The 25,233-nt window shown below is 38.3% G+C and overlaps 1 protein-coding gene across 2 annotated transcripts in view; it reads right to left on the reverse strand.

Annotated features, from left to right (window-relative positions):
• Nucleotides 1-25,233, reverse strand: part of uba6 (ubiquitin like modifier activating enzyme 6) — a 95,954-nt gene that overhangs the window by 54,858 nt on the left and 15,863 nt on the right. For both annotated transcript variants that reach the window (XM_088933389.1, XM_088933445.1), the window contains exons 9-10: nt 16,816-16,939; nt 1,239-1,342 (exon numbers count right to left, since the gene is read on the reverse strand). In XM_088933389.1, coding sequence (XP_088789515.1) covers nt 1,239-1,342; nt 16,816-16,939 — 228 coding nt within the window. The remainder of the gene's footprint in view (nt 1-1,238; nt 1,343-16,815; nt 16,940-25,233) is intronic.

A 25,233-nucleotide genomic window follows, 5' to 3' on the forward strand; every position in this document is an offset into this window, starting at 1 on the left:
ATGCTTCAGAAAAGACTAATATACTTGAGTGGTGTCATTGTTGTTGAAAAATAACTTTTATTTATATGAACACCACATAAGAGGCATATGAAAAATCTAGAACAGTTAATTTAGAGCTCTCATCAGAGCTCATCATTTTCCTACAAGCCAAGATATTCTATCACAGTCAGTTTTGAAACATATCAGTGTATTTGCTTCCACAATGTTGTCGAATCCCATTTCATGTATGCATTAAATGCTCTCATTAAATTTATATTTAAAGATAAGACTACATTACATGTAATTTAATGCATTCATAAAAACGTTTTAGTTTGCGGTATTAAAAAAGTACTTTCTTATATCACTGTGGAGCTTACTTTAAATATTGAAGTTTAAATTAAAAAATCTAACACTTTTTCACCCTCAGCAATGTTTTCTTTTAGTAATTTTTATAAGTTTTTTAATAAGATAACAATAACTAATAACTTATTTTATTTATATGTTTATTAATATTTATGCAGTCTTTTCTTGCAAAACCATTTCTGACTCTTTTAGACATTCATCAATCAGTGATAGATTAATCATGTTCTCAATTTTCAAAATGCACTGCATATTACAAGTATTTTATATCCCATTGCCTGTACTTGTGTGTGCTATGTGTTATGCAAATCCCAATTCTATCTAATCAAAATATGTCTGAAATAAAACAATTTACTTTTCAATAATGGTTTGGGTTGAAAAAGGCAGTCAAATTTGGACTTATGACCATTTGATATGAAAGATCGAACAACCCAATTATTGCAATATTATTCAAGTGGTTAGGTGATGGGACACTATCTTCCTATTGATAATTTGTTTTAGAAATCATTTATACAATCCAATTACTTTTTCTACTGTGTACTTAAGAAATACTGTGGATTGAAGTATTTTTTTGGTATTTGTTTGTGTAGTGTCTGTGCTAAACTGGAATACAAGACCCTAGTAAAAGGCATTCTGACAAAACAAAAGTCTGAAAGATGAATTATGTCAGGAATTATACAAACTTGGTGTTATTAATATTTTTTGGAAAAAATGAGAAATTATCTGAAAATGCTAATAAATGGATAACTAAAGATATTAAACATCTTAATCAAATTTAATCAACATAAATTAGAATAGGTTACAATAGAATCTTCAAGATTAAAATACCTTAAAGGACTGTAGGCACTGTCAAAGCAATTTACTTCAATGTAATGCTAAATGACTAATGATTTACTTACAAAGCAGTACATCATTGGTGTTTTTATCTGAAGTACTATTCCTCCATGGATATATGGCTGCAAGCTAGACGTGTCTCCTATTGCAAAGGTATAGGGGGACAGGACTGAAAAAAAAATCAGGTTTAGAATAACAATAATGAACAAATTTCATTTGATATATTTCATATTAGAGAGGCTTTTTATCGAAGCTCTACAATGTAAAAAACGAAATAGCAAGGTATTAGTTGAAATCCAATTACCTGGTTATTAATACAAAATCCAAAACAGAAATACTTTGTGTGTTTGTGCACAAAGTCAAGGTAACGTTTTCTAACTTACATAATAACTGCATTAATGATAACCGCATAATGTCTAGGAGATGATGCATAGAAAATACATCACAAAGAAATTAATAATACACAATGCAACATCTTTAGGTCTGTAATTCAAAGTCATTTTAAAAAGGTTGTTTGTACATAGTCATTAACAAATACTTCCCCCATGGAAGGGAATGAAGCTTTAGAATAGCTTACAGACCATTCAACAAATGCAAGAGCAAAACCAGAAAACACAGTAGGAATTGGCTGTCAATGCTACGTTACAATGCATTGTAATGCCCAACATCCATTATTTTTTTAGATAAACAGATACAGGAATGCACAACTTTGTAAAACCACCAGGTGGCACAGTGAATGGTTAATGTGGATAGTGGAAGAGGTCCGGAATGTCGCACAAAACACCTGGGTTCGAATACCAGCTAATGACCACCCTTGTGGGGAATAATTTCTGTCCCTTAATATTTTTTTAAAAATCATAAAATTTAATTTGTATGCTATATTAACATTTTAATTAATTTTTCACAGTAAGCTAAATATTAAAAATAAAGGTAAGGCTGTTTCATAAAGCAAGATTACTCAGCAGGCTATATAAAAAATAGCTTATTGCTTTAGGCCATTGTGAATGGGTATACATTTGCATTAAAATGATGTATATTTGTCTTACTGCTAATTTAAATATAAAATAAAAGTATCTTTTTCTATTTATATGTTGCTTTACATAGTGTATTATATAATTTAATCTACATAATACTACATTTAAGAGTGAATAAACAAAATCATAACAGTAAAAAACTGTTGATTATCCTGCACAGCTGTAGTGTAGCTGAAAAAAAAAGATCGCTTTATGTTGGGAACCAAAGCAGCACAAACACTAATTTTTACAGCACAAACGGAGCATACTGTTAATACTAAGTAAAATAAATTACTTTAAAAAACTACGATTACTGTTGATCATTTCCTGCATCAGTTTTAGATCATTTTAGCACATTCTTCTTCACTGCTTCAACTTGCTGATGTTTAAGGACTGTGACTTGGGGTCCTGCGCTGGACTACTCCTGTGAATACTTGTGGCCTCAGCTCTGATAAATTAACTCAGCTAAAAAATTAGTAAGTCTCCAAGAAGAGACGTTCAGCATTGTAAATAAGAAAAACTTGTTGATAAATTGTTGATAAATTCTGACAATTAACTATTAGTCTTGAAATGATGACTAACCTAATCCAACGTGGATTTATGATAGATCACTGGAAAACGTTCATGATTAATGCTTCATTCACTTTTTCCATTGCTTTCTATAGCAGGGCCCTGGGTAGCTCCATAATAGGTCCTAATACATACTCTATCCCACTCTGGCTAGTAAATAGGTTAAGAATTTATTATAAACCTTGGAGATCCAGTTGATTAAAGGACAAAGATGCATTAAAATACATCTGTCTATTACAGCTCTTGAAAATTTAAAACAATGTGGCAATGTGCCTTAGAAACTGCTGGGCATATGTTTTCTAGGAAACTAATGCTCTCTACCATTTTCTCCCTCAAAAAACAGATTATTCTTTCCGACAACAACATCAAAGAGGCTAAGGAATTTCTACGGCTGACAGCTCCACATCATCTTCCCTTCATAACTAACCTCATTAGATCTCTCAACTCTAAACTCTACCAGTTTCTCACTACAGAGAAGGACAAAAAACTCAGTCACCTTCTACAGAAGAAAACCATCAACACCCCGAACACCCTCACCAACCCTAACCTTGTTGTCACCATACCTTCTGACCTTTCCCTTTCACAGGATGAGCGATCCCTCCTCAGCAAAGGGCTCAGTTTTGTACCAGTTCCCAGGAAGCTGGACATCCCCCAGACCAATGTCGACCTTAACCGCTTTTACCGCAGGATCCGTCTCAGAGCACATTTTGCCGACAATTCCTCTTCACAGGCAGCTGATAACAACCCGGTTATTGATGTCATTAACAACATTAATCCCAAACAGAGCTGTTGGACTCCCCCCTCTGGCCGTTTTCCACCAGTTGATTATTTCATCAACCAATGCACTAATCAAGCTCCCAAGGCACTCTCTATACCCAGTAAACATAGGTCTAACCTCACCCAAGGAGAAAATCAGGCGCTCCAGTCTCTCCGCAACAGGGATGACATCGTCATCAAACCAGCGGACAAAGGAGGTGCTGTTGTGGAGTGGCGTAAGGATCTATATATCTTTGAAGCCTCTAGACAACTAACTGACACTTCTGCCTACCTCCCTCTCCAACAGGACCCTACCACTGACTACCAAAAGGAAGTGGTATCCACCATTTCTCTTCTTATCAGCAGTAAGGAGCTCCCCCATGAGGCAAACCGGCTCATCATGGAACATCCACAGGTATCTCAATTTTACCTCCTCCCCAAAATCCACAAACCGGACACCCCTGGACGCCCCATCGTATCAGCATGTAACTGTCCAACTACTTACATCTCAGCCTTTCTCGACAGCCTCATGAGACCGCTGGTTGAAGATCTTCCCTCATACATCAAAGACACCAACCACGCGCTCCAACTTTTTAATGATTTCCAATTTCAGGGTACCGAATGCTACATTTTTACCATGGACATCACATCTCTGTACACCGTCATTCCCCATAATGACAGCCTTACAGCCCTCAAGCACACGCTGGACTATATTTTTGTCGGCTGGGTAGAAGAATGCTTCTTCGCTTCCTACACTGGCTATGTCCCTGACCTCTACAAATGATATATTGATGACTGCGTCGGTGCCGCCACATGCTCCAACGATCAGCTTGAGTTCTTCCTGCACCATTTCACCAACTTCCACCCGTCCCTCAAATATACGGTTAACATATCTTCCACTACTCTTCCGTTTCTAGACATCAACTTCTCTATCAACTACCCCCGACTGTCCACTTCAGTTTATTACAAACCCACGGATTCACACAGCTACCTCCTGTACAGCTCATTTCACCCCAACCACACTAAAAACTCTCTTCCTTTTTCACAGTTCCTTAGGTTACGACGATTATGCAGCAGCAACATCGACTTCGAGAACCAAGCCCTGGAAATGTACTCATTTTTCATCAACAGAGGATACCCCAGCAGTGTGATTGACAGGGCCCTTGCCCGAGCCAAAAACACCCCCCGGACCATCAACCCGATCAGGAACTCCCGCCGTAACAACCACTTTCCTTTGGTGCTTCCTTACCACCCTAACACACTTCCTATCCCCAGGACCATTAACCACAACTTTTCCATCCTACAGGATGATCCCTCCATTGGGGCCCTCTTTTCTGATCGCCCTATCATCTCATATCGCCGACCACCTAATCTGCGTAACCTCCTTGTTCACAGCTCCCTTGACCGCCCTCAACAACCATCCACACCTGGCACTTTTCCTTGCAACAGAACTCGCTGTATCACCTGCAAGTACACAGCCACCACCACACTCATTCAAGGCCCCTCAGGACAATTCCGGATCACCCAGACAGCATCTTGTACCTCCAGCAACCTTATTTACTGTATCTCTTGCAGTAAATGCCCAGCCATCTACATTGGAGAAACAGGAAGGAGACTCGGAGACCGCTTCAGAGAACACGTCAGGGCTGTGAAGATTAAAGATCTCTCCAAGCCCATTGTTTCTCATTTCACCTCTGACGGCCACGACCACTCTAATCTCTCCGTCTGTGTTCTCAAAGACGGTTTTCCGAACTCATACATCAGAAAGACCACCGAAACTAAAATTATTCTGCAGCTAGGATCACACCTTCTCCCTTCCCTTAACGACAGACTACTGTTCTTTTAAATTTTCTCCATTCATTGGAAGTTTCATTTCACACCTCTTTGCACCCATTCTGACTTCACACCTCTTGATTGGCCTCTCTTTCTGTCCCCTACTCCCGCCTCTCACTCCTCCTCCCTCCCAACCTTTGTTCTCCCGCTACTTTACCTTTGCCTACTGCCCTGTCTCTCTCACACCTGAAGAAGGCTCCACGGCCGAAACGTTGTGTTCTCTTTCTTCTTTTTTTCAGCATGGAATAAACCTATTACTTGTTCCTTTGCAGCCTACGCATGCTGACGCAGCTACCCACCTGAACTAATATTACATTATCTGCATATGATGAAATTGTATTAGTTTTCCGATAAACCTCTATACCTTTAAACTCTGCTGATGCTCTCATTTTACAAGCTAAGGTCTCTATGGCTCAACTGAAAAGCAATGGGAGAAAGGACATCGCTGTTTGGACTTCTGTGAAAATTGAAAGAACTGCATGAGCAATTATCGATGTAAATGGCCTAGTACATAACATTTGAATCAATTTAATAATTAGGACCATCTCCATTCTGTCAAAAGCCTTTTCTGCATCAACTGTGCACACAGCAGGCAGCGATTTAGCAAGACTACCATAATGCATCAGGTTAAGGTGTTTGCTTGTAATATCTGAAGAAAATCTATTTTTCATAAATCCTGTCTGATCTTGATGTATTTACTTTGGTAGAAATTTATATAACCGGGTTGCTAATATCTTTGCCAGAATCTTATTGTCCATATTTATTAAACGAATTGGATGATAACTACAACACATAAAAAAGGATCTTTCCCTTTTTATGTATTAATGCTATCAAGGATTCCATTAATGATAAGGAAGTAGTAGCTGTTAACCACATATCACTAAATGACTGCAAGAGAAGTAGGCTAAGTTCTAGCTGGAAAGTTTGGTAAAACTCAGCAGTGAAGCCATCTGGTCCAGGCGACTTATTAGGTGCAAAAGAAGTAATGGCTTCCCTAAGCTCTATTATAGCAATATCTTCTTCAATAACATTCCTTTTAAGTGCAGACCATTTTGAGAAATCTGTATCAGCCAGGTAGTTCTGGATTTACTACAGATTTATATTACTTTCCATAACAATTTAAAAAAGCTGAATTCCTATCTGATCTTTGGCGATCATTCCATCAGCCTTGGTAATACTATATATACTATTATTACATGTCATACGTTTCTTCAGCCTGGCTGCCAACATTTTCCTTGCCTTTTCTACCTCTTGACAATACCTAAGCTGGGCCCTATTTATAACAAACTATTTTTTTCTCAGTAACTCATTATACTTTAGCTGGAGAGAAATCGGAGTACTCCAATCTTGATCATTACATTTCTGAGAAATGTCTGTAAAACATTAATCGGAAACAACAATTCTGATTCCTCAGATTCTCTTTTCTTTTTGTAATAGCTGGTTATTCTAATAAATTCCCCCATGACATCTGAGGGTCACTCAGTGTTTTCATTAGGAAAAGATTTTCCATTGATAAAATTTGTAATATACACTACTAGATGTTTTTAATACATTCGTCCTAGAACATGATAATTAACCCCAACTCCCAAAATATGTTCTCCTGTGTCTTCCTCACCTCCCCCCCCACACTTCCTGTATTCCCTCTCACTAACTTCAGTATGGCCCTTACCATAGTGGACCAATTTTGTTCTCACCTTCTCACACTAAATCGAAACAAAACATTAATAATTGGAAAAAAAACGACAGACTTAAGTGCATTAAAAAAAAACTAGTCACCTCCACATAGGGAACTTTGTTTTTTTAAACAGCAGTAAAAGAATATCCTGATGCGAGTTAAAGGGAGGGAGGCTCCAATGATCTTTTCAGCTGTTTCCACAATTCGTTGCAGGGTCTTGAGGTCTGAAGTACTGCAATTCCAAAACCAAACAGTGATACAGCTGGTCAAGGTGCTCTCAATGGTGCTTCTGTAGAAAGTGGTATGAATTGACGGGAGAAGCTTTGCCCTCCTCAGTCGCTGCAGGAAATGGAGACGCTGCTATGTTTTCTTGGCTAGGGAGGTGGTATTGAGGAACCAAGTGAGGTCATCTGTAATGTGTACACCAAAAAACCTGGTGCTTCCAACCGTCTCCACAGGGAAGCCATTGATGTACAGTGGGGAGTGCACAGCGTGGATCCTCCTGAAGTCAATGAATCTCTTTCGTTTACATGAAGAGATAGCTAGTTGTTTGTGCACCAGTCCACTAGTTGCTCCACCTCCTCTCTGTATGGTGACTCATCGTTGTTGCTAATGAGGCCCACCACTGTCCTGTCATCGACAAACTTGATGATTCAGTTTGAACTGTGCTTGGCAGTACAGTCATGAGTCATCAATGTGAACAGCAGTGGACTGAGCACACAGCCCTGGGGGGTTCCAGTGCTCATAGTGATGCTGCTGGAGATGTCATTACTGATCTGGACTGCCTGAGGTCTCTTGGTCTGAAAGTCCAGAATCCAGTCACAGAGGGAGGTGTTAAGGTTCAGCAAGCTCAATTTTTCTGTCAGCTTCTGGGGGATAATTGTATTAAATGTTGAACTGAAGTCAACGAACAGTATTCTTACATAAGACTCTTTCTTTTTTAGGTGGTGTTAAGGTTCAGCAAGCTCAATTTTTCTGTCAGCTTCTGGGGGATAATTGTATTAAATGTTGAACTGAAGTCAACAAACAGCATTCTTACATAAGAGTCTTTCTTTTTTAGGTGGGACAGGACCAGGTGAAGGGCAAGAGATACAGCATAGTAAGTAGAACGGTTGAGGGTCCAGAGGGGTAGGGAGTCTTGACTTTATGTAGCTCATGACTAGCCTCTCGAAGCACTTCATGATAATTGGTGTGAGTGCCACGGGGTGATAGTCATTGAGGCAGGACACGGCTGACTTCTTCAGCACTGGTATAATAGTGGTGGATTTGAAGCATAAGGGGATGAATGCCTGGCACAAGGAGATATTAAAAATATCTTTGAGGACGTTAGCTAGGTTTCTTGCACATTCCTTGAGCATATACTTCCTTGAGTATATTATCAGGTCCAGAAGCCTTACGTGGATTAACTTTGGCTAGTGTTTTCCTCACATCAGCTGCGGACTGGCAAAGCACCTAATCGGGAGGAAGTGTGGTTTTCCTCGCAGGCTTAACATTCATTGCTTCAAACCGTGCATAGAAGTTGTTCAGCACATCTGGGAGAGAGGCATCACCATCACTAACTCGTGGGGTAGTCCTGTAATCAGTAAGGGCCTGGATGCCCTGCCACATGTGCCGCATGTCTCTGGTGTCCAGGAAGTGGCAATGGATTTTTCATGCATAGGTGCACTTTGCCTCCCTGATGGCAAGGGACAGGTTGGCCCTCACAGTCCTGAGGGCTGCCTTGTTGCCTGATCTGAATGCAGCATCACGGGTTCTTAGCACTGCATGGACCTCTGCAGTCAGCCATGGTTTCTGGTTGGCCCGTATGATGGTGGATTTGGAAACAGTGATGTCATCAACACATTTGCTGATGTAGCCAGTCACAGATGTTGCATACTCCTCTAAGTTGATGAGCCTCTCTGAACATATTCCAGTCTTTGTGCTCAAAACGGTCCTGTAAGGCTGACATGGCTCCATCTGGCCATACTCTGATATCTTTCAAAACCGGTTTGGCACGGTCTTGAGCAGCGGTCTGTATGCTGGGATTAGCATAACAGAGATGTAGTCAGAGTAGTCCATGGGGGGTGGGGAACAGTCTTGCATGTGTCACGGATGTTTGTATAAACTAAGTCTAGTATGTTCACTCCTCTGGTTGCAAAGTTAACATTGATAAAATTTAGGCAGAACTGACAAAATCTGTGTGATAGAAGTCGCCGGCAACAATGAAAAAGCCGTCAGGATGAGCAGTTTGCAGATCACTGATGGCCCCATAAAGGACTCGTAGTGCCTCTTTGGAGTCAGCGCTGGGCAGGATGTACACAGCCACAATAATAACCATAGTAAACTTCCTTGATTAATAGTAGGGCCAACAGTTAACTGTAATAAATTCCACTAGCGGTAAGCAGTAATTAGAGACTACTGCAGCATTTCCGCACCGTTTGTTGTTTAAACACACAAACCACCTCCGCAAGACTTACAGGTCTCTGAAACGTTTCTGTCTGCACGGAAGAAAGTCATTCCATCTAGCTGAATGGCCGTATCCAAAATATTGTCCTTTAACCATGTTTCAGTAAAAATAAAGATGCAGCACTCCATCTCTCACTGAGCAGCCCGTTGCAGTCTTAGGTAGTCCAGCTTGTTCTCCAGAGAATGGACGATGGAAAGAAAAATTGATGGGAGAGCGGTCTGTTAGGGTTAGCTTTTAGCCTGTAACAGATTCCAGCCCTCTTGCCTCGTTTCTGTTTTCTTTCACACCGCTTTTCCCGCCTCCTCATTTGAGCACCTGCAACAGGTTGCGCCGCTGTCCCAGGACCTGATCCTCTCAGTAAGCCAAGGCTACTTAGCTCCTCCTTCAGCTTCTTCATCAGAATACTCAGCAAGTAGTCCTTGCATCGTTTTTCAATTTCCAGCAGGGTCAGGCGAGCGTAATCGTTTGAAAACATTGGACAAGAGACATCATTTAACACTGGGACAACATTTTGGGTAATTTTTTCCCAGACCCAGATCAGCCTCTGCATCCGTGCGTGCCACTATCTTAACCAGTGATGTTCCATCACCTCCTACTCCCTATACGATGCACCCATTCAAAGCTCATTTTATCAACCAGATCTTCTGTTAACCTCAACTCATCTTTCATAAACGTTTTTACCAACTCCTCAGTTTGTACGCGTTTCTTTTTTTCCTATACTCCCATTATAATATTTCTTCTCATACGTCAACACTGCAAGTCCAGAAGAAGTCCTTCAGTCATGAGTTTTCATTTTGCAGCTTTTCTGTTACTTGAGTGAGCACAGCGACTTTTTTCACTTAGCGTTTTATTCTCTATCTGGAATTCTTCAATCAGTGTATTACTGAGGGTTGCTGCCTCTTTTAATTCACCAATGTCACTAACAATGTTTTGTAGCAGATCCAACACAGATACCAACTGTTGACAGTTATCGTCTTTGTCCTCTTCAGACTCACTTGAACTTAGTATGTGTATGGGGCGTTTAGCTTTCCCAAAAACAGTCAATAAATTCTTCAAGGTCAATGAGAAAACTCATTTGTATTAATATCCATTTTGATCTAATCACTTAGGCAGTAAATTCACTGCACATTCTGGGGGCAAAATCAGAAGCAGAGTAGTAGAAAATTGGGCCATTTTCACTTGCCCAATTTTGTTTATGACCTCCAGAGACATTATACTTCTGTTATTTTTATTTTCACCTACAAAAAATGTATTATGTAATCTTTATTTACATAATTCTATATTAATGTTCCATATTAAGTGGATTTAAAGAAGTCCGGTAGGACCCAGTTAAAGTACACTGCACTACAGATGCAGCCATTCAAAATGCACGGTACAAACCCGCGGTACGGTAAACTACCCACAAGCCACCGCAGGGCACCGCGGTAAGTGATTGGCTGGCCAAAATGACCGACAGGGGCACTCGTGGTGCATTGGTTGGTAGTGAAAAGATTTAATCATTTAATGTCTTTACTGTGCACATTTTAATCCGCTTAGTTTTGAATATTTATATGGAATTTTACCACTAAAGGGAAATTTTAGTAGCTGAGCATAAAATGAAGAGGAGCATAACGCATCTGAAGGTCATAAACGATATTAATTTAGGAACATAAACATTACTGTATGTATGTAAACTGTACTGTGTATGGCTGGTCTTGGTAGTTTAAAGAAAAAATACACACCAGTCTTCCATTTCTCCCTAAACATTTTAAGCATGAAAGTTTTATGAAACGGTACCCAAATATGCGATTGCTGTATAGAATGAATTTTAATTTTAAAAAATTATTTAACACGAAAATTAAGCTGTTTACATCTTCCGCCTGAGAACAGTCACCCGTTGCTACCCAACGCAGAAACACAGCCACTAACTAGCAAAGAGCGGACATTAGCTAGCCAATATGATAAAGAAATAAATGATTATTTTGTTTATTTCTTTTGCACATTTATTTGAACATTTCCATCGATTGTACAAGCACTTGGAAACTGTCCAATCCCTAGTTCATCAGGCATTTTCTTTTACGCTGCGGGCATTCTCCCGGTCTGGCGCCGGTCTGTGTCTTCTAGGATATAATGCCAGCGAACTCTTGTTTTTATGTCCACTATAACAGACAATCTCCTTTGCTTTTAACCGAGCGTTTAATAATTTCCTAAAATGAAAATTATTTACTTTATTTCCCTCACGGGATCAATAAAAGTATCTATCATCTATCTAAACTATGGGACAGAATTCTGGGGTCTCCCCATACCAGAGATTACGGTAGGGCTTCAGAATGGTGATTGGCTGACACCATCTGACACCCCTCTGATTGGAGAAAAAAGACGTGCTGGTTTGCTATACATACTGTACCAGGAAGAGGATTTATTTCTATTCGAAACGTGTATTTTAAAAGTTTAAGAAGTAAAAACCTTACAGTGTACACAGATTTCTAAACTGATCAGGATCGTTATCTTTGTCTTATGCATAATAATGTTCACCACTCTGTCCAGCAAATTAATAATAAACTTTATTTTATATAGTGTTTTAAACGAATAAGTAATTAGATTGCTCATAAACCTAATCACTTATTCTACATAAACACAGCGTAATTGCTTTCTGAAAATGCTTTTTCTTTTTATTTAGGCTCAGATTTCAACTATAGATCGTATTATTAATAACCATAATAATGACCAACCAACAAAAACAACCATATAAACATAATACCAACCAAAAACATAGATAACAACCACAATACAAAATCAAATATATCAAACCATTAAACTCTCTCAAATTCCTCCGATTATCATAATCCCGCCCCTTATGCAAAACCAAACCCTCCTCCCATCCCAGTTTATCCTCTTTATTATAAACAAAATCCACCTCAATTTTCAACATAAAGCATTACACAAAATCAATACCTCAACACTCCATACCCAACAACGATAATTCACAAACAGCCAGAACATGTAACTCCACATTTCCAAATAGACCTCATTTCCATAGCCACGCCCCTTATGCAAAACCAACATCCCTCCCCTGTTCTCTCTCTCCACTGGCATTTGTAATCGTTTTTATTTTTAAATAAATTTTAGCAAAGTCATGTATTTTAAAAATCTTAAGATTTCTATATTTATGTCTTTGTTTAGTGGTTTCATTAGTGACAAAGGCTAAACTTTCTTGGAAAAATGTATTTTATGTAAACCATGTTTGCTATTAATTCATTTAGGGCTAGAATATGTTCATTGTCTTCCGGACTGTTACACCAACGCATTAGCATGTTAAAGCAATTTCATTGAGGAGCCTAGCTTTCTTAACAAGTAAGTACTGTACTTACTGGGTTTTTGAGGGGGGGAGGTGTCTTTCGCTGGAAATCTCGCCCCCTTCTACTTTGAAAATACCCGTGAAACCGGTTCAATTCGTCACAGCCAGCACTCCTGCAGAGAGGGGGGTTGTACTTGCAGTGTATACAGTACACGTGTTATGCTCTTCGTTAATGTCTAAGCTGGAACACATCATTATATCTCATTTTGTATTTCTTTAAAAAAAAAATTGTTTGCCCAGCCTAACAGTATTGTTGTTATTGTTTTTAACCTGTAATGCGCTTTGAGGAGCCACCTTTAAAGGCGCCGTATACAATAAAGTTCATTATTATTACTATTGTTCATTTGCTGGACAGAGAGGTGAACATTATTACACAGAAGACAAACATAGCGATTTACATTGCATTGTGCATTGTGCTGCTGTAATACAGTTTTAAATAATTAAAAGTCTAAACAGTATCAGCTTTATTTATGGGTTTTAAATAAAGGCGATTTAAATGCGATTTAAATCAATATAAATGTTTATATTGTAACGCCTAGGTGACTATTCATTGTTATTAAAATGACTTAAATTCGATCATGTTGTGATATTTAGAAATATAAATTTGTTTGGTGCGAGTGAGGTTTTATTTAATCTCTGACTCAGGGAAACGTTTCATTTTTTCAAAGAAATGTTTGTTAAAAAAAAAGTCATGGCTCCAGCGGGATTCGATCACAGACCGTGTGACGTGGGAGTCAGGAACCTAACCCACAGCGCCACCGGCAAGGTCACATGCAGAGTGCTGAAAAAGCACTACAGAAACATAATCAACAGACAATGTACAGTGTGTACTATTCTTGTGTTGCGGTACATGAATATAATTATATCGTTATTAATTTCTTTAGATACGCGATTCCATATTATATTCCCTTTTAATCAAATTCTAAAAGTATGCTTGTTGACTCCGGTATTACGTTAGTTAAAGACTTCGATGCTTAAAATGTTTAGGGAGAAATGGAATACTGGTGTGTATGTTTTCTTTAAAGTACTGAGACCAGCTATATACTGTATGTTTAAGTTCCAAAATTAATATCGTTTATGGCCTTCACACGCGTTACAGTATGCTCCTATTCTTTTTATGCTCAGCTACTAAGATTTCCCTTCAGTGGTAAAATTCCATATAAATATTCAATACTTAAACGGGCACAGTTAAGACATTAAATATACATATACATACTGTATACAGTACAGTTTGCATACGGTAATATGTTTATGTTCCTAAATCAATCTCTTTTATGAGCATGTGAAAGGCATGGTGAATCGATTCTCAAAAATTACTGTACTTTGCATGATTGGAAACAAATGCGTGATTGCGAAATGCTGTGGTGTTACTTTTACAAAGACAGTCAATGAAAAAAAGAATGTGGACCAGGGCAATACTTTGAGTTTACAGCTTGTCCAAGGTCATTCATTATTAATACTATTAGTAATATCTTCGTTAAAGACTTTGATGGCGACAGCTCAAACATGAGAGGTTGAGCTTTATTAGCTCCACCTTGCGGAAATTCCGGATACTATTATTTTACTTGCGGTACTATACGAGAATTTACGGTAACTCGCGGTAGACTGCGTAAAGCGCACCGCAAAATAATGCGGTATCGCCCGCTCGTTTTGAATGGCTGCATCTGTATGTTGCAGAGCCTCTTAACACAGCAATGACTTACCACACATTATGAATGGCTATCTGTACACCAAAGTTGTAGGAAAGACATACATGAACAATAAAAAAAACAGTAAGACTAAGCATAAAACAGATTTTCTGTTCTGGGAAACTACTACTGCACTACCAAATCCAAGGGATACAGAGTGTCTGTAGGAGATCCTCTGGGGCGGAGCGGTGGCTCTGTGGCTAAGGATCTGCGCCTGGGGCTGGAAGGTTGCCGGTTCAAATCCCGCAGCTGGCAGAGGAATCCTACTCTGTTGGGCTCCTGAGCAAGGCCCTTAACCCCAACTGCTCCAGGGGTGCCGTACAATGGCAGACCCTGCGCTCTGACCCCAGGCTCTCTCCCTGTCTGTGTATCTCATGGAGAGCAAGCTGGGGTATGCGAAAAGACAATTCCTAATGCAAGAAATTGCAAAGGGTTAATAAAGTGATGGTAATAATAATAATATTAAAAGACATTAGAAAGTTCACAAACAAGTGGCAGGCAGAGGCCATTCAGCCTATCTAGCCCATTTGGTAGTCAGTAGCTAAACTGATCCAAAGATTTCATTCCATCTTTTCTTGAAAGAAGTTAGCATATCAGTTTCAATAACTGATGGGTAGCTTATTCCATAAACCCATAATCCTTGTTCAATGTTTTCAAATTTAATGTCCCATGTTCTCAAATTACAAGTACTTTCCTACTTTTCCACTTGTGTTCCATTATTGATTCCAAGAAATCTGCTGGAATGACTGTCTTTCACTTTGAGGATTTTTAATCCAGTCATTTCTGCTACAATGTGAGTTTCCATAACATGACTGATTTAAGGAACACCATTTTTTTTAAGTATGTAGGCTATAACACAACTCAGGTATACTGGAGCTAGTCACATGCATTGAGTAAAAACAGTTGCACAGCAGCCTCAGCACAGCAACACACACCTGGGATTCTGGCATATTTGTCCATGCTGCATACCCTGCATTTTTGTCCATTTGTCCATACTGCATTTTGTACTGTATATAAACTTAATTTTAATTAGAAGGAGCATGTAAAAACTTTTCCAAAATAACCACAGTATGTAACCAAATGAAAGATTTTGATGGTTAAAATGTTTAGGAAGAAAGTGGAATAGTGGTGCGTATTTTTTATTTAAACTACCAATACCAGCCATATACAGTTTACATAATATGTTTATGTTCCTAAATTATTATCGTTTATGAGCAATCTCTGGGAAACCATTATAGGCATGGTAAATCAGATATTCTCAAATCTTACTTTGTATGATTGGAAAAGAAAACGTGATCAGATCAACAAAATGCTTCCAAGAAAGTGGTGCTCTTTTCCTCTGGTTTAACAGACAGTGCAGCAACAAAACAATCAGTTTAAACAAGAGAGTGTGGTGTTACTTTTTGTCAATTAAAAATTGAAGTATTTTCGTGTCCCAACAGTTAAACTGATGCAGACGGTTACAAAGAAAGTGGACCACGGTAATACTTTGTGCTTACAGCCTGTCCATCTACCATAAAGACTTTGATGCATAAAATATTTATACAGAATTAAAATATTTATGATAAAGGTGGTAGGTTGTGTACTTCTGTCCAACTGAGCAATTTTGCTTTTATAAAATATACCAACTTTTTAATGTTTAATGATTAACATGCTGTAATACACAGTTTAAAATTATTAAAAGTCTTAAGAGTACACAACTTAAATTCTTAATTGGAAAAAGATTGTCCCTCAGCAGTGACCGGGATTCAAAACTGGGCGTTTTCTGGCGACAGCTCCAATGCTGTATATGAGAGGTTAAGCTTTATTAGCTCCACCTGGCGGTTTTACAAGGTGATTCCAGATATTATCATCATAACATGTTGCATGATGCATTATGATGCGCTGTGATGCGCCAAGCCTACCGCGTTTTGACGCAGTGTACTTCGCGCATTTTAAATGGCTGGATCTGTATATAATCACACAGTGGATTTCTCATTTCATAATGATAATCAAGGGGAAAAAAAACAGTTATCCACAAAAGAGAAAATATATAAAGAAGTATAGAATGAAAATACTACAATGCTGGATTTTCAGTGTTTTTGCACGAGTTCATCAGCAGCTGATGATTTGTAGTAATGAAGGCAAACTTTCTAGATTTTAATTTCTGTTGTACATTAGAAACAAATATGCAAATGAGACAAGGACAGTTCCGCTTATCTAACTCTTTTGGATTTTAGTAGCTAATTAATCAGAATATCTCATTCAGCCATTTTTTGAGAGAAGTGATGAAAGGGAAGGTAATTTGTTTACATTTTTGACACTTAAAAACACTGTCTCCCTACCTGTAATCTGGTGAATGGTTCCGTTTAACTCCGACATGCCATTAACTTCCCGGAAAGTGACGCACTGTCCGGTCTGAAGCCCGTGAGTCTTGCTGTCCATGCATGTCACTACACCAGGATTACCCTAAAAGCAGAAGGGGTTATGAAAGAAAAAATCTCTCTTAACCCCACATACTGTACATCACCTGAATATGTAATACTCCTGCTGCATAGAAATGTCTTTGGCTTCTTTCAAGAAACAGCCACTTTTTATAAACAGACATATAGACATTTGTAAAAAATTACATATGCTACAAAACGTTTGACACTGGCAGTTATTTAAAATTAACTTCAGATAGTAGACCATAAGGACATAAAAAGAAACATGTGAAGAGGTTGTAGAACAATGATTCACTCAAAATCATTAACAATAATCATACCATAGAGAGTAATATTATGGTTTTAATAACACTTGGAACAATTTACACATTTATACTTTGCTAAATCTAATACACCTACAAGAATAATAAATGCCAGTATCGCAGATTACAGGATGTACAAAAGATGTGAGTGTTTGAAGAGCCTGCAGTGTTATGTCAGACAGCTTGTCAATGGTACACATTCAGCTGTAGCAGAGCTGAACTATACTTGTCAGAAAATTGTGCATAAAACTTCATGATTAGTTATTTGCAACATTTATCAGCTGCCATAAGATACTTTCCAATTGACAGCTCCCAGAAACTTTACAAAGTCAAGAGCATACAAATCCATCCATTCTTTTTCTAGTCAATTAATCCAATTCAGGGTTGCAGAGGAGCCGGAACCCATCCCAACAAGTAATGGTTGCAATGCAGGGTACATCCTGGATGGAATACCATCCCATTGCAGGGCAGATGTACAAATGCAGAGGTGAAAGCAGACTCACATACAGACATCCAGAAACACACTCGCATACCAGGGTCAACTCTCCCAGAAGCCAATTAGCCTACAAGTATTTTTTAGGCTGTGGGAGGAAACTCACACAAACACAGGAAGAACATATACAGTATATAATACCTGATGTCTGGAAATAAAGCCAGGACCCCAGCTATGCCACCATGCTACCCTGAGTTATTACTTGTTGAGATAGTAAGTCACACAAAAACAGTCTTCTGAGTACAAATCCCTCACTGTCATGTGACTACTCCTTTAGAACAATAGCAAGACCCACTGCCAGTAAGAATGGCTGGTGTCAGTCTGACCAACTAAACATACAATATGGTTCCTGGACTTTCATGCTTGTGTAGCAGCAATACTTATTAATAAGACAGAATTAAGTGTTGCTGTGCTTTCCTAAATTAGGCCCGATCTCTCTTTCTCATCTCTGCGGTGCAGCCACAGAGAAGCTGTTCATTAAGTTCTGATTTAGGGTGTTTTCTCTCAGATAAGGAACAGATCCCAAGTGGGGATGCGCCCAGCCATGCTTGGCTATCATGATCAATGGTTATTCCTGGCGCTTATCTGCCTGTGAGATTCTTGACAACATCTGGGTTGCGGTCCTAGATGTCAGAGGTCATTGTGACTCATCTCTCACCTTGACCAACCAATCAGGAACCTCTAGGGCGTGGTAACCCCACGTGGGTCTGAAATGCCCGCTAAACTTTCGACCAATCACCATCTGTCTTGGTCCTGGTTTAAAAGACACTACACAGCTCAAAAACTTTGCTTCTCTGGCCACTTTTCACACCCTCAGAGACAATCACATGATGGCCGGTGTTGTCTGTATAGGGACTGGAACCTTGTTTCAGCAAAGTGTCGGCCCCAAGAATGCCCGTACGTAAATTGCTAGCCAACGCGGACGCTTCGCTTGATCACCGGAGTATATGTTTGGACTCTTGTCAACAAACTGAATAAGTTTTTATTCAGCAACAGCGCTACACCGGAAGCAAACCGAGTTTCTTCGCCCTAAAGACAACGCCTATTGAACGCCGCAGCGATTGGACGCAGCCGCTAGCTGGTCTTTGGTGCCCGTGCCGGGAAATACAAATTCATATCTGGATAAGTAAACCCAATGTTCTGCATTGCATCTCGAGAATTCAATTGTTACCTCAACACAAGTTGATATCAATTCAATTCATATAAGAAATGTATTTACTTCTGAGTAGCTAATGTAGACTGATTAACGATAGTATAGCCGAATAGTATATTGAAGCATATTCTTTGCATCTCTTCGTGATTATATACCTTGCACTTTGATAACCCTCACAATAAGATCTGCCACCTGTATCCAGGCAGACTGTTATATGTTTTATGCACAATTTATGTATTGAATCCATGTGTGTGCTTCGCTGATCGATCGATTCTCTAAAAGCCATAACGAACCACCTCGTGATTGCTGCTACAATTACCAAACTATCCCAGTAAATTCACAAAACCCCTACACTTATTGTGCACTTATTATTACACTTACTTGTTATTGAGTTTTTGAAAAATACTACAGTATTCCCTAAAGGCAATGAACATCTAGCATCTTGAGAAATGAGATGAGAAATTGACAAGTGATACTGTAGAGACCCTGCTACAGCCAAAGAAGATCATGCAAGTGTGCTATAGAAAAGAAAGGTCAAAACCATCTCCATTGAGAAAATAAACAGAAGATGCTGTGTGGTGGAGTCACAGAGTTGAAGTGAGTCTCACCGAGATATAATAATGAAAAACTGTTGGAAGACAGTTGAGACCATAAATATAGGTCAAGGATTTGGAGCTAAAAACAACTAACAAGAACTGATTACGGAGATGGCAGAGAGTTCAAAAATGAATACTGCAAATACATCTATTCCCAAGAAACATGATCTTTTAATATCATACAGAAATCATCAAAGTCAAATTTTACTATAAATAAAAAAAGAGCTACTGGACTATAACACATATGCTGCGTAAGAGCTGAATAATACCGGGAGATGGACTTAACCAAAAGAGAACAGAAGAGAAGGCAAGAAAGCAGCAACAACAGCTAGAAATTAAAACCCAAAATATGAAACCTTACAGGAGAAACTAAGTATCAATTTAAAGCTACAATACTGCAGTGGAAATGTCAAGAAGGTGTAAAAGGAATACAGGAATTAGCTAAAGCAGTGTTATTGGAACAAGGAATTGTGTTAAAACAAACTAAACTAGGTGATAAGACAAAAAACAAACATGCTGGTGGAACAAAGATAGGAGGGGCTCAGAAGAAACAGAAGAATGCATTTTCTCTTACAACAGTTATATATTGTTTTATCCTGTTCGCTGTAATTTTATTTGCCATTTCTTCAATGTTTTAACTGTTGTAAGAGAAAATGCATGTATTATTGGTCAGATTCGACATTGTCAATATTTAATTGAAAGACTATGAAATATTAATTTGAAATGTCGATGTAAAATGTGTTTACTTATGCTGCTAACTAAGGACAATGATAATGACAAACAATAATTTCAAAAACAGCAGCAGGAACGGCAGGAATGTTTGTAAGAAGGGCAAAGACAAAAATATTTACATTTTAGGAAGACAAAATGAAGGCTCAAGTAAGGGACAAGCAAGAAAAGATTTTGCAACAGTTATATCTAGGTTCAACACTACACTAATGAAAGAAAGAAGAACGTAAACAGGGTGTCAAAACAGTCAAAATAGTAAATAGATTAGAAGAAATGGCAGGAGGACGATTTAAAAAAAGATTGATGAACAATAATAAGACCAGCTTTTATAAAGGAAGAACAATGTTGGGCATTAAAAAAATAGAAGTTACAAGATAGAGTGTAAATGAGAATAGTACAATGGATAGTCGAAATTACACTCAAAATAAGATAAAGAAGCAAAGATGTTAAGGACCTAGCTGGATCAGCAAGTACAGTTGAGAAAGCAGAAAGTACAGACTGCATTTGGTTGGATATATACGCAGGAGGAACAACAAAAGCCCAGCCAACCTGGCAGATACAGCTAATTCTGTGCCTGGAAAGCACCAGAGCCTGGACCATACAGATGAAGCCATTCAAAATGCGTGGTAAAACCCCATACTGCGCGAATTTATCTGCAGAATAGCGCAGAACACCACAGCATGTGATTGGCTGGCCAAAATAACCTTTTCTATGAATACTTGCGCTTGTTATCGAAGTAAAAAAAGCAAAGGATTACCGTTTCTTGTTCTTTCTTGTCCACTTTCTTTGTAAACATCTGCATCAATTTGACTCATTCACCCATGATTACTTGAAAACATTTTGCCTACCCTTTTCAGCTATGACATAAGCTGTCAAGTGGCGCCTTGGTGTAATGGCTTTGGCATGTGACTCGCATGCTGGAGGTCGGGGGGTTCGAACCCAGCACCCGGCATGAGTTTTCTTTTAACAAAAACATTTCTTTGAAAAATTAAAATAGTAAATATGATGGACACTATTGGCATTTCTAAATATCACAACATGTTCAAAGTTAAGTGATTTATTAATAACAACTATTAATTTCAAACTGCTTATATTTTAAAATTGTATTTTGTTCTGGGTGATTTGTCACTGTTTTCACACAGTTTATTAAACGTCTATGTTTGAGACAGGGTGTTCCAGACCTCTGTTTAACTTCTGAAGCTCCCTCTGTATTTCCTGTTTTCACACAGATAAGAATAAACTACATATGCAAATCTTTTCACAGGCGGAAAGATGTACCGTGCTCAATAGCTCTTTTACTACACTACGCATTATGTTACATTTTTAAGCATCAGCCGAAGCATTCTGAAGTCTGTCAAAATCGTAAAAAATGTTACCAAATAGTATTGGTGAGACTGTTACCTGTCCTGGATAAAGAGGTTAGAAAATAGGTGGATTTACACTTGTAAAAAACATTCCAATTTTAATGCAATATAGAAGATGATAATAAATGACCTTAGAAGCTAGATTTATAGAGGAGACACATTGAGTCTTTTCTTTTGAGCTTGGAATTAACGTTTACCTACTACAGTATATTTCTTTGCAGCCACTTTATGTAATGCAGCTCCCTACGTCTCACAAAGGCTTGGAGTGTTACACCCTGCTTTGTTTGTTATGTAGAATAGACAGTCCTGCTGAGGGATGGGAACGAATTTTCAGTAGTATGCTCTGTTGTTATTGTTGCTCTTTAACATAAGTCAACCAGCAATCAAATGTCCTGGTTTTTCTTAACACTCGTTTTTCTGTACTGTATTTGAACTAGTACAAAGATGAGTCACATGCATACAGCATGGTGTTGTATAGTTTTAAAGCCACTACGGTATAGCTTGTGGGAAATACATTTATTTGTCCTGCATCAAAGTTTAACTTGTTCAGAGCGTCCTGCAGTACAAACTCTGAGCATTTCATTGTCTATTGCAACAGTATCAACGGCAATGTAGTTAAAAGGAACATGTCAAACAGGCCGTTTCGTGTTCTTCCTAAGATTGTTGAGTGCAGTGGGGGACATTTGGGAATGTGATTTCACTAATGCTTTTGTTCTGCCTTGCATTGTCAAATTGTGAATCAACAGAAGCGTTTAATTAAACACGCTTTTGTGATTTTAATAAAAAATAAAAATAGTATGAAACTGTCTTCTCGCCTTCCTGGCCCCTGGGGGTAATGGGGACTCTCCATTATAAACCTAAACATAAAGCCCCCAAACAAACACACGGTAATAAATAACGTGTTCTACACTGACCTTTTTATTAAGTGATAGACAAAAAAACAGGGCAATGTCTTTTTCTGCAAGCTAGTCAAAGAACTAAGTAGGCAATTCAAAGCTCAAAGCCCAGCAGCAACAACAATAATAAATACAGTGTGTATTTTCCTGTCACGGTACAAAATACAACAATGTAGAGTACACAATGTGGTTATATTCAGGAATGTTTGCAAAAAAAGCGATAACTGTACAGTATCTGCTTTTGGGAACAAATTTGTTTTTAAGCAGGTAATTGCTTACTTCTGCTGCCGTAGAGTGTTTTGGAATCTACATGCTCTCCCCGCATAGATATCGACAATGAAAATGTCTCTGGAATAGGCTCCCGCTCCCCAGCAGACAAAAGGGTGTGAACTGTGCTTAACACAAACTCTGTGTAACAGAGTAAGCAAGGTGTAAAGTGACTTTCTGTTCAATTAAATAAAGCTACAGTACAGTTAAATTCTTCAAGCAATAATTTGCTGTTTGTCAAAATCAGCTACTTTACAAGCAATACACCACGTCTCAAAAGGTACCTTTTGTCTCTCGTGTATACTCAACAAAGGTTTATTTTTTATAATTCTAAAAAACCTGAACGATGTGTCTCCATTTATATTACCCTGCCCCCCCACCCCCTTACCGAGTCTTGACTTCCTCTGTTCCACACACGCTACAGACAGAGTATATACAGATATACAGATACAGATATGAAGTGCCTTGCTTTGCATTCTTGCTTTGTGCTCGGTTTTGCCGTTTTCCGAATTGTCTTTCGGAGAAAGGCATAATATTTCTGTTTGGTGATTCAGCTGGAGTTTCCAGTTTATTTTCTCTACTTTAAGCATCGCTGATGTGTTTCACTTCATGGATTTCCTTCTTTGAATTAAATAGCTGTTTTCACCCAAAACAAACAAGAAAAAGAGCATTTTCATAGAGCAATGACTTTGTGTTTACATATAATAAGTGATTAGATTTATGAACAATCTAATTTCTTATTTGTTTAACTGAAATTTCAGCTTCAAAAAGATCACACCAGAGACAGTAGTAGTTCTGCTTGTCATAGATATTCAGGAAAGGGGGGTGAATTAAGCAATGTGTAGTGCAATAATTCGATGATCAGTAATAACAGCTTAAACATCAAATCAAAATGTATATATCAAATGCACAACAAGACGGCATGCAGCAGTAATTGCTGACAATGAAATGTCTTTTCTGCAAGCTCGGGGGGGGGGGGGGGATTACAAAATTAAAAGTTACAAAATAAACTTGCATAACAATAGCGCAATAAAAACTGAATAAAATGAAAATAAACTCAATATAAATAGAACTGCTATATGTCCAGAGTGTATATTACGTCCAATACATATAACCTGACCATTAAATAGAGCATGCTGGGAACTTCACAATTCAAGAGCTCTGTAGGACAAGAAACAAAAGAGAGAAACTTAAGCTTTTATAAGGCTGAAACTAAAAGTCAGTTTAAAAAAAAATAAGGCAAATGAAAATTTGGGACGTTAAAGTGTTAGAGATGTAAATAAATGTGAAAATACAAAAATGCACATGAGCAAGAAGTTTTAGAATTGGAGCAGGTGTTATCTTGAAATAACCAAACACAAAAAAGCCATGACCAGACAGTGCAGAAGAGGGATGCAGGAACACTTTCAAAACCTTAGATATACAAAACATCACAGAAAGCTGTTACAAAGGAACGTGTGAACCTGAAGCAGATTTGGCAGAGGGTTAGGGGCTTGAATAACCAGGTGCATTTCCGGTAGGGTTTGATATCCTATCATGAAGGTTTGATGGGATACAGAGTCCGAAAATTTGCACACATGAAAAACGGAGCAATTCAGTAAGAGAGCCCTTATATGATTTAATAGCAAATATGGTTTCATGGAAGGCTTCTCAAACAGTTGGCCTTTCAGGTAGATTGCCAGGGGAAAGCATTTGTAAATATATTTCGTTAAAGCAAGTCATTTTTGTTTTGCAACACATAAAATACATTTTTCCAAGAAAGTAACTTAACCTTTGTCACTAATGGAACTACTAAATAAAGATATAAACATAGAAATCTAAAGCTTTTTTATTCAATGCTGGTAGCAGGATGAACTAAGGACTCAGCAGCTGTCAGGTTGATATCAGTGTATATTTTGTCACAGAGATGTGTGAAAGATGTTAACAGTGAAAACAGGTATTTATAAATGACCCATTTCAAGAAGGAGGTTTTCAGAATAATTATAAATCAAGCAGGATAGGAAAATCTCAGAAATAGGTAGTTAGATTGATCAGATCCAGAGAAGTGGAAAGCCTGACTCCTTTAACCAGCACTATAAAATAATTTATCCTAAGTGAGATCATGCCATCTCATAGTGGGTTTCTATCGCTGTGTATACAGTAGTTACACAGTGCCTTTAGTTCCATCCATTTTCTAATCTCTTTATTCTTTACTCAGTAGCTGGAGTCTATACCAGCAAGAAATGGATGCAAGGCAGAATACACCCCGGACATAGCGTTAGTCCATCACAGGGCAGACAAACAGACACAAACACACACTTAAAACCAGGGTCAGTATTCCAATAAGCCAATTAACCTACCAATAGGCTTTGGACTGAAAAAGGAAGTTCGATTACCTGGAGAAAACCCACATGAACCCAGAAAGAACATGCAAACTTCACACATAAAATACCTCAGGAATTGAACCTAGGGCCTCAGCACGGTAAGATAGCAAAGCTAATCACTGCACCACTATAAAAAATGGATTGATATCTTAGTCA

Source organism: Atractosteus spatula, chromosome 1 (assembly GCF_055471065.1).
Source record: "Atractosteus spatula isolate fAtrSpa1 chromosome 1, fAtrSpa1.hap1, whole genome shotgun sequence".
Lineage (NCBI taxonomy): Eukaryota > Metazoa > Chordata > Actinopteri > Semionotiformes > Lepisosteidae > Atractosteus > Atractosteus spatula.